Source organism: Oculina patagonica, chromosome 3, assembly GCF_052425735.1.
Source record: "Oculina patagonica isolate OP01 chromosome 3, crgOcupat, whole genome shotgun sequence".
Lineage (NCBI taxonomy): Eukaryota > Metazoa > Cnidaria > Anthozoa > Scleractinia > Oculinidae > Oculina > Oculina patagonica.
Window position 1 is genome coordinate 21,980,832 of NC_135760.1, and position 14,796 is coordinate 21,995,627.

At 38.2% G+C, this 14,796-nt stretch overlaps 1 protein-coding gene across 7 annotated transcripts in view; it reads left to right on the forward strand.

Moving 5' to 3' along the window:
* LOC144645301 (beta-glucuronidase-like) overlaps window positions 1–14,796 on the forward strand; it is a 39,084-nt gene that overhangs the window by 17,597 nt on the left and 6,691 nt on the right. For 4 of the 7 annotated variants that reach the window (XM_078504825.1, XM_078504826.1, XM_078504829.1 and 1 more), the window contains exons 3-4: window positions 12,506–12,688; window positions 13,545–13,711. In XM_078504825.1, coding sequence (XP_078360951.1) covers window positions 12,524–12,688; window positions 13,545–13,711 — 332 coding nt within the window. In that variant the 5' untranslated portion in view covers window positions 12,506–12,523. Of the gene's footprint in view, window positions 1–1,668; window positions 1,860–4,491; window positions 8,157–12,505; window positions 12,689–13,544; window positions 13,712–14,796 lie in introns of those variants that run through there. The other 3 variants (XM_078504824.1, XM_078504827.1, XM_078504823.1) reach the window with 3 other exon arrangements.

Sequence of the window (14,796 nt, forward strand, 5' to 3'; positions counted from 1 at the left end):
TCCGCGTTGAATGTCGTGACTTCCTTGCCGGAATAATTAAAATATTCAAAGAACTGATTAGAGATCATTACACGGCGCACTTCTCAGTTATAAAAAGTTCTGAAAAGTGTTATCCCTAAGTGGGACACAAAACGTCGGTATTATGTTTCTTTGGATGGTATAAAGTTTTATTTTTCTTGTAAAATTAGTTGATATTAGCTATCAGCTAGTGTTGATTCAAGGGCACGCACAAACTAGGTTAAGTTTAAAACATGGGCAATTAAAAGAAAGGCGGGCGGCAGTGTCTAATTAATTCCCTTTTTGAGCACAATATTAGCTGCTAACACGCGTGTTTAGACCTCGAGACTTTTCCATTGTGAACTTTTCTGACACTTTTGAAGTCCTGATAAGAGCACAAACGTCATTGTTAAGAGGAAATGACATTCCTTTATTCTAAAACCGAGTTCTTTAAGTTTGCAGTGACACAATAAAATTAATGAGGCCCTGCCCAAGGGAGAGATCTCGTGCCGCTTGTCTAAATTTAAAAATGTCCCGTTTCGCTGTTTTATTGCACTTCCCGTCGCTGTCGGTAGTTGAACTGAAGGAAAATTCCTTGTCTTTGTCGGAATTTAAGTTTTTCCAAAAGATTTGTTGTTTGTCGCGATTTTATTTTATGTGCTGTCGCTACTTTTTGGGCCGTGTCGCTCGTCGGAATTTACCCTAGCCTGGCAGGGCCTCATTAATGATTATTGGCTCTGACTGAGTTTGTAGGAATTGAAAGACGGCGGCAGTTTTTTGAATTCTAAAATTTCTCATGTTTGTAGAAGCGCGTACACTATGCACCTACACAAGGCAGAAGTCGTTACCCTGTAGACCTCCCTTTGTGAGCCCTACGTCACTCACTTAACGATCTTTCAATTAATGTACTATCGGTCTTTAACTGCACTTAGTCAATATTTAGTTTAGTGTTTATTATTCACTTTTTGTTCTTTCTTTGTGCTCAGTGATACGTGAAGACAGTGCTCTAAGATTGAAAGTGTAGCTACTATATGTGCTTTGACGTCGTGACTTTATAATGTAGCTAACTTTTGAAAGCGTCGCATGTTACAATCGAAACGAGTTGCGTCATTGCTAGACTTACTCTTTTTATGCTTTTTACTTTTTTATATTTTACTTCTTTTTTAGCATTTTATATATAAATGTAAGAGCATAGAGACAATAGAAGTATGCTCCAAATATATATTTTCCCGTATCTATAGTTAGCTTTTGTTAAGCCCCAAAAGAGACTTTCAATAAAGTCCTTCGTCTTCGTCTCGCGAGGTCGACTTGTGGCAAGTCTAGCCCCAAAAGTGCATGATTAATATATCCGTAACGGAAAATATAGACAGCAAATTGATCCTGGCGGCGTAAGCAGTCAAAAAGAAAAAAAAAAGAAAAACAACTAAAATCAAATAAGGGTACAGAGAGCTTGCTAAAACGTATTGAAAAATCTTTACCCTATATTTCGGTTTGCAATACAAATCTTCCTTAGGGGCCGGGCGAAAAAAAATGTCATATTTTCCGTCTATATTTTTTCGTTTTAACTAAGTTACTGAACCAGGTCTTCAAGAGATCCGGCACCACTCATCGGTTTGTCGTTTTGATATTGCAGATTTTTATAATATATTTTTATATATATTTTCTCCTTAGAATAACGTTAAATTATCAAGCAGTGTGCAAGAGGAAAATTTGCGGCTGCTCAGTCGAGGTCTTGCAATGCTGGTATCATGGCGCAGGTTGCTGTTACGGTATGTCCATGCAGTGATTAGTGACGGTAGCAGCTCCATGGCAGGATCTTTGTCAGTGTTGTGTTCTTGGTACACCCCTCTGCAACAGACCTGGTGAGTTCTTTTGCCCTGCCTGGTGAAATTTAGACCTCCCCGATCCCTGTAGATCATCAGTTCTAAACAATTCCCGTTCTATTCGGTTGTACTTGTGTACCGCACAGGTAAGAAAATCGCGAAGTCCTTAAAAGAAAAGTGTTTTGATCAAGACTCTTAACTGGCCCCGCAGTTATAATCAGGGTAAAAATGCATGCCATGTTGTGTTCTTGGGCAATACACTTTACTCTCATAGTGCTTCTCTCCACCCAGGTGTATAAATGGATACCGGCAAAATAATGCTGGGGGGAAACCCTGCGATGGACTAGCATCCCATTCAAGGGGGGGGGGGGGTAGACATATTCCTAGGCGCCCAATGCAAAAGAAACCGTAATAAGCTCCGGCCTGATGAGCCACTTGGCTCGACAGCAGGCTTAACCTTTACTTTACTCAATTTTTGTACACATCGTATTTCTATGGTAGAATTTGGTTGATAAAAAGTCAAGATGTGTTTTTTATTCATTAATTTCTTTTAGATGACATTGTCCTTCTTTAAAATCACAGGTCCCACAATAAATTGATATTTTGTTTCAAAGTCGCACTGGATGATTTAGCTTGCTCAGCTGGTAATTGGCCTAAAGTTGACTGATTCCATTTCCACTGAATATGAAGTTTATTGCTTGTGTTTTTTTGTATAATGCAACAATGAGTGTTTTATAAGTAAATATAAAACCAATCGATTGTCTGTCACTTGAGTAACCAGCAAGCGTCAGGGAAAGGAAACTCAATCATCGCGATCCAAATTCTTAAATGTTAACTGTTAACCTTTCTTTATGAATTGACTAGTCTTCCTCTCAGTTATAGTTATTTCAGGAAACCTTAGTACTTTGATAATATTTCAAATATATCAAATTTTCTATATCTTACAGAGTGAGACGGCAGCAATATTTTTGTCGTCAAAAATTAAAAAAAATAAACAGTTCTATTTTGCAGCAATTATTGCTTAGTCTGTATAAACTTGGTTGAGTCGAATATGCCCTTTGATTATTATGATAGTAGTAGCTGATCATAATTCGAAATCTGGAACAACCACTACGTCTTTACCTAAAAAGATTAAGGGAATTTTAGTCCAATAAGGTGATAACTGAACCAAAAAAAATATAAAATTGAAATTTTATTAATTGTACCAATGCTTGGCTGATTAATTAACAGAACTCTTGATAGCTTTATAATAAGCCGAGAAACTACAGCTGCTTTTGTCAATAGAGCAAGGAAATGCTAATATGGTAAGAACAATCAATGATAACAATCGCTAAACAATGCGTTTAAATACTGCCCCTTTTTCTTAAGTTAGTCATAATACCAAAATCTGATGGATTTAGTATTTGCATGTAGATGGCTGAAGATGTTTAAACCGAGAGCCGATGCCACAATTTACTGGCCGCTATTTGAATTGATAAAAAGAAAAAAAAGAAATATCGTGATGTATGACTGTGATAACGAAAATTGTCCCGACTGTGGCAAGTTTGTGGCACTGCAACGACTTCCTAATCGGAAACCATCCTATTAATCACATATGACCGTTGGTCATAATGACAAACAACGTGTAAATTGGCCTGTATACCTTTTAACTGCGGTTTGTGGGGGCGTGAAACAGGCACGCCTGATTAATGCAACATGTGTGCACAGAGTAGGCGTGCCACCACCCTTTGGCTTCCCTAAAAAACAAACCATTAAAATCGTCAATATCTTTCGTGCGTTACAGTAAGGTTGTGTTTATATATGTCTTGTATGTATGCACCAAACTAAGGGGATATTTTTTTTTTAAAAAAAAAAGGAAAAGGTCAGTGATCAGAGAGCTTACTCTCAATTAGTGTCTCAAGAAACAAATGTTCACTTTTAGGCTTTGCATTGGCCAGTGAACTGATAAATAGCTAGCTAGACGTAACGTTAACTGTATGACAAATGGCCGTAATTTTACTTCTTCTTCTTCTTCTTCTTCCACGTAACCCACCTACTTCAATAGTGAAGATTCTCGTGAGTATTAAAATAAATAACTACTTAACAAAATAAATAAATACTATTCAAATTAAAGAAAGGCTTAAATGCTATGAATAAAAATAGATACAAAAAAAAAAAAGTCAAAGTCAGCATCGTTTGCTTAGCGCCGCTTGGTCAGACGGCAGGCATTTCTTAAAGGCCGTCAAGTTTGCATTGGTGAATTAACTGTTTCATTGGCCAGGCTGTTCCATTCTCGTATCGTTCTCGGGAACGTACAACTCAGTGACAAGCAACCAAAATTGGCAACAAAACCTCGAAGGAGCCATGTCACGATATCTTCAAGTAATATTTTGCTGTGTTGAAAGTTACCTTCAAATTTAAATCACAATTAAAGAAAACCTCACGTCTTATAGTAATATTTTTGTAAGATATAAGAACAGTTAAGAAAAAGGCAACGTTAGACCGAAAGGGAGCCAGCAGGGTTCTTACTGTAAGACTGGGGAAGACTGAGAGGTATTACAAATGACAAACTTGAAAACATAACTCAGCTATGTTTTTTTTTTTAACAGCTGAACCATATTTTGTTGTGTTGGAAATTCCCTTTATATTCAAATCAAAGCTAAGGGATAACTTAAAGTAATATTTTTTACAAGATCAAAGAACAGCTGAAATAGGCAATGATGGACCGAAAGGAAACCAGGATTGTTATGATTGCGCAAGACTGAGAGGTGGTGTATTGCAAATGACAAACTTGACGAAATAAGCCTTTTTTAATACTTGATCCATATTTTGTTGTGTTAAAAATTACCTTCAAATTCAAATCAGAGCTAAAGGAACAGTAGTAATATTTTTAAAAGATAAAAGAACAGCTGAAAAAGGCAATGATAGACCGAAAGAGAACCAGGAAGACTGATGAGAGGTATTACAAATGACAAACTTGTAAAAAAGCTTTTTTTAACACTTGAACCATATTTTAAATTACTGTTAATGGCAAAACTGTATATCTTAAGTTTTAACTGTCAACCAAGAAACGTGATCAGATTTTTAATGGACAAATGGCTGAATAAAACTCCAGCTGAGTGACAGCATACAACTAACACAGAAACACCTGCCACTAATTCACACCGCCCCCGCCCAATTACACCGGATAAATATTCAAACGTAAGGGTTTGTAAATTGGGAGCGTAACGTTAGCCCGAAAAATTGGAGAATGGTTCGTTAATACATGAAAAAGTTAATTTCTTGCTACTGTTGTTTACTCAAATGTATTTCTCCTCATTTCGTGGATTTTAAGTGATTTTTAGCTTATTTATTTGTGTGGTACTGGATGCGTGCAGGCTACGTCGTCGCACTCCACATAAGTGCGTTGTTAAATAAAAAAAATTATAAAAAATAAATTACTTTTATTTGTACACGGTAGTGTTTACCGAAAACTAGAGGCTTTGGACTATTGTGAACATAAAATATACCCAGGGGGGGGGGGGGGGGGGGTACTCAGGCTTGTTAATGATGGATTTTTTTGGGGTTGAAATTTTCGATTCCGGGATTTTTTTAGTCCCTTTTTAGGTTGGAAAATTTGGCAAGTATTTTTTTGGGTGACTTGATTTAGATTGGGGATTTTTTTGGGTATTAAAAACGAACTAAAGTGCCTTGGCGCGGCCTTGGCGTTTTTATGATATGATGAATAAACAAAACGAGCGTTATTTGTGTTATGTTATTGCCCCTCCTGGAAATTTAGGGAAAATTTGACAAGGGATTTTTTGGGGGGTTATTTTTGGTCCAGGGATTTTTTTGGGTAATGCTGGAAGACTTAGGGATATTTTTGGGTCCTGAGTTTTGCCTCCATTCGATCATCCCCGTCATTTACAAGCCCGAGTACCCCCCCCCCCCCCTGGAAAAATATAAATGTAAGTGTTCGTATGTATTAGCATTAAGGGTTACAAATGTATTTAGGAACCATTACATAAAAGGTGCGCGAATATGTCAGAAGTCTTTCCCTTAGCAACTGCTCTGGATGTGTAATTTAAAGAGTCTTCCCCCGTTAGAAAATATAAATTTTGTATTTGAAATCGGGTTCTCTTAGAAACATTGTATTTCGCTCCATGTTTACACCTTTTTTTAAAAAAAAAATTGGTGAAAAAATTAAATACCTTATTCTTACTAATTTTCGCGGGTACAAGTCAACTCTCGCCTTGCGGACACCCCGCTATTGCGGACACTCGCTATTACGGACAAAATCCAGATCCCCGGCGAATAAGGTTTGACTGGATACGACTCCCGCTATTACGGACACTAAACGACGCCCCGAGCGTGTCCGCTATAACAAGAGTTGACCTGTACTTAATTTCGCGAAAGTTCGAGAGCCGAATTTCGCGAGTATTAATTTTCGCGATTGCAAGAAAAATTAGAGAAAAAGTGTATTAAATTTCGCGATCTTGTCAGTGTTTTATGGAGCATTCCTCAAAGACTTAGCTACTGGCTCAAGGTCTGGCTCAATATTACTACAAGGAGCTTGCAAACGGAAACTTTAGTGACTGTACCAAAGAGTTTTTTGGCCAATTTACAAGTGCGAAACAGTAATCAGAGGAAGGGTGCTAGTCAAAATCAAGAAGGAAAAATATTTTTAAAGGTAGATAGTTGCAGTTCCAAACATTTAAAATTTTTGTTCTTTTGATAAATAATATGGTATTAATTTTCGTGCGTACTAAATTTCGCGATTATTTTGATATCGCGAAAATTAGTATTCGCAAAAATTAGTAAGAATATTAAAGGTACAAGCAAGAACTGGGCGATTATGCTGCTTTCCTGTCAGTGAGAAATCCTTGACATAAGCCAGGTAAAATTAATACCCCACATTAGGGACGGATCATTATTTTCTTGGAGGGGGGGAGGGGGTATGAAAAATTTTCCTTTGCAAACTTTTTTTTAGTTTATGCAACCTCTGCAAATATTTTTTTTCGAAATTCTTACTATTTTTTGTTATACATATCGTGTTTGCAAACAATTTATTTTGTCTTTTCAGGCCCTGCAAACAATTTTTTTCAATATTTTTTATCCCCCCCCCCCCCCCCCTCCAAAAAAATAATGGTCCGTCCCTTACCTCAATCTAGAGGGTGGTAAAGGGTATTTTCGTGACCGGTGATCGGCCCCTTTTTATTTCCCATAAAATATAAAATGGCTGTTTTTCCTCGTGAATCATGATTTCCACAGTAGCCGTGAACCGTGATTTTCCAAAACGTTTTTTTTTTATTATTTTCCGTGAAGCGCGAAATGCCAGTATTATATTTTTCGTGAATTGTGAAAGGGCCGTTTTATTTCCGTGAAACGTGATCTACAGGGCCCCTTAACCACCCCTAATTAAGATGTGATCAGATTGGAGGACCATAGTCTTGGACATGGCTAGCAGGATAGTTTACGCTTTTTAAGATGATTCCACAAACAAACTGGTAATAAAACAGAATGAAATCTAGAAATATATGATTGTTTGAAAAGACAAAAATTACAAAAGAAACACTTGAAAGTCTTTTTGGTAGACTGACGGTCAAACTCAAGACAAGAGTGAAACGGATTTTGAAAAGTATAACCTGCCCAAAAATTTTTTAGACAAAATCCATCAGAAAATCGAGTAATATTAATTTAAGTTGGACAAAAATCGAGTACCAGAATTATTTAATACTATTGCGTTATTTTCTACCCTTTAAAAGCTAAAGAGGCAAGTATATGATCCGTGATAACACCAACAACAATTTTTTATCAGAGCCCGAGAAAATAAATTTCAAAGCTCACAAGAACAATATAAAGTATCGGTAAAATCTCACGTGTAGCTATTTTGTAAAATCGTCTTTTAGGCGATTCAGTGGAACTTCGAAATTTGTTTTCGATGTTTGGTGTTGCTAGAAAAGATTTCTTTTGATAAGATATTTGAATCAGTAACACAGAAGTTTGCAATAAGATGTAAATGACTTTAGCACATAATTTTGTCCAATTAATACTCGAAGTCCGGGCGGATTCCGTCTTATCCTTTGTTTACTCGAACGGCGGCAAGTGCCCAACAGGTGGAGGGGTGAAGCTTGTTACAAACAAAAATACCGGAATTAACAAACGGAGACGATAATCAAAATGTCATTGACCTGTCATATCGTGTTATTAACCTTGTTCTTGAGATGTTACTGTGTGGCAGGCTTTCTTCGAGGAATGCTGTACCCCAGAGAGTCGGAGACTCGACAAGTGAAGTCTTTAGATGGGATGTGGGATTTCCGAGCGGATGTTTCGTCAGTCGGGTTTGAAGAGATGTGGTACTCATTGCCCTTAGCTCAGGTAAACTGATCAAGATCAACTAACAAAATATTCTTCCTCTGATGTTCACATCGATATAAAAGTACAGGGCTATCTTTATGTATTTGGACGGGTAAGGGAAACCAATTGACTTGAAGAAGTCTTTGACGTATAGTTTACAGAAATCGTTTACTGTTTTTGTTTTATCGGTGCGCTGTCACGCTTTCTGCTAGCCTACTTCAATGTTTTCGAATTTTTTAATTCTTGTATACGTCTTTGGCTGAAAATTCGTCTATGCTTTACAACAGAGCACCTAGAAGCTATTGGAAGTCCTATAAATTTGAAAGCTACAATACATGAGAGTTATACTATATTTCAACCGGATCAGCGGTCCTTACTTTATCAAGCCTCTAAAGGCTGGTTCAAGCATGACCCAAAATTGATGGCACTGCACTGCGCCTGCGTATGTCGCCTCGTGTTTATACTTATTGCACTCTTGAACACCCTTTGTGTTTATACTTTAACTTGCTTCATACGTGCAAACCAGCCTTGAAGATTGAGAAGTTGACTCCAGAACAGAACAACATATCCCTTATAAAGTTATAGTGGTTCCTTATCTTCGTCTGCACTTGTCGACGGCCTGAGGGAATTTTAAGAAAGTCTGAGGGAGACGAAGACACGCTAGATCCACAAGACGGGATCTCTAAGGCATCTCATGATGGGAAGTTTCACAAAAGACTTAGGACAGCAGCACAAACATTGAAGTCAATAATGTGATTTCTCCGAACCGCTAGATCCGGCTACTTTTCCCATCCCCGAAAAGAGGACGACGCCCTTGTTTCAAGGGAAGATAAATGGGACACGGCTGCGCGCTGGATAGGACAGAAAAAGGGAAAATAAAGGGGAGGGGAGGGGGCTACAAACGAAGCGTGTTCAGTTGTTCCCACAAAAATACTACAACTTTGCCATGTTTGACTCTTTTGAAAATGACTCTGGCCTGAAAGTGCCTATCGTCTTAAAAACATCTGTTAAGATAAAGAATTTCCGTGTACATAGGGAAAACGTCCCTTTGTTTATAATGATCGTATTTAAAAACTCTAGTCATCTGTCTTCTTTTATGGAAATTAGGAGACAACCTGGGGGCATTAAGATGCAGATAAGTCTTGCCATAGGCAAAATCAACGCATCTAATACTTGAAATTTGCGATTTACAACAGCTGCTTCTTTTTTCTACAGTAGACAAATGATTCTCCTTTGATTGTTTTCCTTTTGTTCTCCCAGACAATAAAATACTTAGCAAATAAGGCGCCTGTGAGGATTGTATTATTAGAACCATACTGAAGGTCCCTAAAAAAGTGAAAACTATACATCTTACAAGAAGAAAAACGCAGTAAAATTTTGTTTTACCGTTATGTTATTGACCGTTTACGCAGGGAAATGTTCCTTGATGAAAAACGTTTTTCACACATCCCAACACTGTCCCAACTAAACATTTTTTGTGCAGTCTGCTGATTTCATCCCCTAGCTGGGATGCTGTAAAGCTGTAAAGAGATTTTCTCGTAGCTAGACAATGAGTCTAAATGGTGTGGGAGTGGGTTTAATGCGTTATTTTGTTTTTGTTTTGTCATTTCAATTTATCAGCCGGATACATATAAGACAGTGGAAGCAGTTTACCAATAAAATCATCTTGAACGAGGCTTTTATTCCTCAATAGACTGTCGAACAGTGGCTACGAACTTCGGACTCTATTAATTAAAAGGCACGATAATACCGTTAGGAAACTTTTAATGCTAATAATGTTACACTCATTCAGGAGCCAATCAAAGTGATTAGTAAGTTGAAAAAGCCTTCCCGTGTCGCTGTAAATAGTCTTCCGGCTCCACGTGACATGACGGTCGTTTTATGTGGCTGGACGACTGAATTAAAAGCAGAGAGTACAATTCTTAAAGGAAATATCGAGGAAAATCCTCTCTTTAGAAAAAAAAATGCGCTTAACCTAATATCATATGACTTGTAGGTCCACGTTACATAATAAAATATTTAAATACTGGCTCTATTCATTTAGGAGGTGTATGCGTAATTTATTAACAACAAGTTTCGTATAGCCAAGGCGTATTTTAACAGTTTTTTTACCAATTCAAATTTAATACTGGGCCAAAAATACTAAGTTCAATAGTGAAGGCGGCGGGCAACACTTTTGTCGTGTTCGTAAGAAAGGGGACATCGCGTCGCCCTCCCAGTTGGTGACTTAGGCACTATACATCTGTTGTTATCAGTTTAATAGAAGATTATCAACTTGTTTAGTCTACATGTCAACTAATTCAAAGGCTAGATCGAATGTTTATTTCCTGCTTGGTGGGAACTCGTGGATAATATCTTTTCCTTATAATAATGAATCACTGCGACTAAAGCATTGTGTCATTATTAGAGAATCGGGTTTTAGTTCACGATTGTGAAAACAAACCATGAGTTTCAGAACTCGATTTTTTTTATTCAGTAAAAAACCACTTTAACTTGCACTTGGTTGAATGTATATCTAGAGAATTATTCATTATCAAGAGTGAGACAGACGAATTGAATAAACCGTAATTCTTTCTATGGATGCCAATTCGCTATAGAAAGTGGTTCCCCTAGATCGTTTCTTCTTCCAACCTGCCTCGTCCCCAGGCGCCGATTGGCCGGACGTTGAGGCGGTAAGGCGGGAAAACAGGGAGCGCGGGGATTGATGGTTAGGGAGCGAGTCCGCTTCCCCGTCCGCATCAGGCCCAGAACGCCAAGCGAACCGTGCACGTCAGTCCCACAACACCAAGCGAACCGTGCACGACCAAGGACGAGGACGCCTGGGGACGAGGCAGTCTTCCAACCATTTTATTTTCAAATCCGCCTTAATTAAGGCGGATTATCCAACTAACACGACCTTTTCGTCTAAGAGCACGTCTTTAAGAAGCCCTCTTAATCCGATTTATGGAAGTTTTCAGCTTTTGAGGCGGATAAAAGGGTTATTATCAGTTCTCTCTTTTAATTTTAAGTATAGGAAGCTGCCAACCAGCAAAGAAAATGGAGAATTAGAACCTTCTTTTAATTTTCATCTATTTTAGCACTAACTGGAAATTATCATCTGTGGTCGTTCATGATAAATATTAACGCTGGACCCCTTACTGCTATCTTCAGACTTTATAAACTGAAACAGATCCCAGCTCTAAACATTATGAGATTGTGTAGTTTTTTTTTTTCTTTCATAAAAATTAGATTGTATTTTTCTGCTGCCGGCCATGGCTGGACCTCAGAGGATTACTGAAGAAACTAATTATAAGGCATTAGGAACCGGAGATTTAAAAGAAGAAGCCATATTTAGTTTTAGAGATATGCACCTGGCATATCTGAAATATACACTATTATGCTACAACTCAATTTTGTAAGGCAGTATCGCTTCTCCTTTTTTTCTTTATTTTTTTAAATGTTTTGAGCTGTTAGTTTAATTAATAATAACGTATTGTCAGTGTTGTATTATCTTTAAAATGTTTGTCTTTATAAAGCTATTAAATAAGCTCGTAACAAAATAGGAATGAAAAATACTGACGTTGCATATTATAGTAGTGATAGCGTAGTGTGATCTAACGTTTGAGTGCTTTTCAACAAAGTCTTAAAGCTGAGAAATTAAGACGGAATCCACTAGGAAGTCGAGTAATATTTATTAAAGTTGGACAAAAATCAATTTCCAGAATAATTTAAATCCTATTGCGTTATTTCCTACCCTTAATAAAAGGTAAAGATGTAAGTAATTATCCGTGATAACACCAACAACAATTTCTTATTAGAGTCTGAGAAAATGAATTTCAAAGTTCACAAGGTATAGGCAAAATCTCACGTGTAGCCATTTTGTAAATTCGTCTTAAGCGATTCAGTGGAATTCAGCGGAACTTCAAAATGTGTTTTCGATGTGTGGTGTTGTTAGAAAAGATTTCTTTTAATAAGATATTTGAAGCAGTAACAAAAACGTTTGCAATAAGGTGGAAATAATTCTGGTACAACAATTTCTTATCAGAGTCTGAGAAAATGATATTTAAAGTTCACAAGCTATGGGCAAAAGCTTACATCTTTTAAGAGATTCAGTGGAATTCAGCGGAACTTCAAAATGTGTTTTCGATGTGTGGTGTTGTTAGAAAAGATTTCTTTCGATAAGATATTTGAAGCAGTAACACAAAAGCTTGCAATCAGGTGTAAATAGTTTTGGTACATAATTTTGTCCAATAACTACTCGAAGTCCTGGCGGATTTCCTCTTAAATCACCAAACGCTTAAGATGAGCTGAATATGTGTTACTGTTACGTCAACCTACTGACCCATGTAACTATTATAAAAAAATGATTAAACGGTCATTGTCACTTGTAGATTGGTGATGTTCTTTCGATGCCTGTCCCCTCCAGCTATAATGACATCACGGAAGAGCGCTGGCTCAGGGACTTTGTTGGTTGGGTCTGGTACGAGAAGATATTTTATGTGCCTCCTTCCTGGAAAACAACTCCCAAAAGAGTGGTATTACGTTTCGACAGTGTATCCTATCGCTGCAAAGTGGTAAGTTATCATAAATAGATCCATTCGGCGGGAAGACAACTTCCTTGCGAGTTATACAACGCTCGAAGGACTCCTTTATCTCTTGTGAGGGGTGAGAGGGGAGAAAAAAAACTGCGTTCCAGAGAGCCTGCAAGCAAGCTCTCCACCCACCATCCCTAAAAGAGCATGCTCACAGGCTACGTTTGAGTCAAGTTAAGTGGCCCCTCAGGCCTGCGCCGATCCAGGACGCAGAGAAGAGACGCCCCGCGGGCCCACGCCGGGGGGCACGAGAGATTGCCCCGTTTGAGTCAAGTTAAGTGGCCCCTCAGGCCTGCGCCGATCTCAGGTATCGGTTGCATGAAGCGACAAAGAGTATTTTTTTACTGCTCCCTGGATGGGATTCTGGTCCATCGAAAGGTTTTCTCCCAGCATTTAATTCAACAGTATCCATTTATACAACTGGGTGGAGAGGCACTCTGAGATTGAATTGCCCCGTTTGAGTCAAGTTAAGTGGCCCCTCAGGCCTGCGCCGATCTCAGGTATCGGTTGCATGAAGCGACAAAGAGTATTTTTTTACTGCTCCCTGGATGGGATTCTGGTCCATCGAAAGGTTTTCTCCCAGCATTTAATTCAACAGTATCCATTTATACAACTGGGTGGAGAGGCACTCTGAGATTGAATTGCCCCTCCTGGCGCCCGCCAGGGATCGAACGTGGACCGCTGAACCTGAGGCGGTCCATTAGGTCCATTTACTAATGGTAAAGCAGCTAAAACAAAAGTCCCTGCAAGAAGAAATATTGTAAATATCTTACGTTGAGTAATAGTCAAAGAAAAGAATAAACAAACCAAATTAATGTCATATATTATCCCTCCGCAGTGGCTAAACAATGAAAAGATATTAGAACACGAAGGAGGGGATCTACCTTTTGAAGTTGATATTACACGCGAGCTAAACACCCGTGGACAAGACTTGCACAGGTTGACAGTGGCAGTAAACAATACTCTTACAGTTAGATCACCAGGAAAAGTGGAGAGCCACTACAGGTATAAGTATTTACACAGCATTGGCATGCAATACGTGCAGAGGGTCTTAGCGAGCGTTAAATCCCGCAAGTAAGAACCTAATTTTCAAGGACCTGTTAGGCTACAATTTTCCAGTTAGACACCCTATTTATAAAAACCTCTGTTTAGGTTAACTTGGAAAAATGCCGGTTCTTACTCGCGGGTTTTTACTGTAAAACGTAGCCATTTTGGTGCAAAAATTATAACACGTCAGATAATATAATGTAGGCTCTCGTTCCAAGACCAAGCGTGTTCGCAAACGATACGACTGTTTTGCAGTCTTATATAATGGGAAGTGTCATCTTTGACGCTTATCGTATCGGGACAACGATCGGAGGTTTTTTAAAATCGGATCTTTCAACTCTCCGAAAGGGGAAGGCCGGTAGTGTAAATCGACAAAGGTTTTTGGTTTACATGCATGTACCTGCTCTTAAACATCAAAGACAACAGAAATACAATGGAATTCCGATTTTTTGAACCTCCAAGGGAAATAAAAATTGGTTCGAAAAAACGTAAGGTAGTTCGAGAAATAGGGAGTAAAATTCCTGGAAAATTGCAGTGTTCGACTGATGGAAAGGAAACGACTTTTAGTTATCGGTAGGTTCGAGAAATGGAGGGTTCGGGTAAAACTTATTAGTGTGCAAAACACTGTATCGCTGGAATCCAAATTGTTATCAGATTTAACATATACCTTATTATAGGAAATTAACGCTTGTCTTAATTAAGGTATTTAAAATTTTAACGCGACTTAAATTAACGCGAATCGAAGGGAAAATTACTTCCCAATAAAGGAAATTAACGCGAAAGAGGAGGTAACATTTCGCAACGCGACGTACACAACAGGAACAGGTTTATTTCAACAATTGTAGGCATATATCTTAAACCCAAACAATTTTGGTGGTACTTTTCCCAAACGTATGGGTTAAGCGAAGGAATCTGACCACTTCGAGCGTTCTTCACAGTATCAGTGTTACCGGCAGATTTCCACCCTGTTAAAATAATGCTTTTTCCTAGGAGTCAAGAACGCCTGGACTGTATCGAGAAATAGGGGCCAAAATAATGGAAAT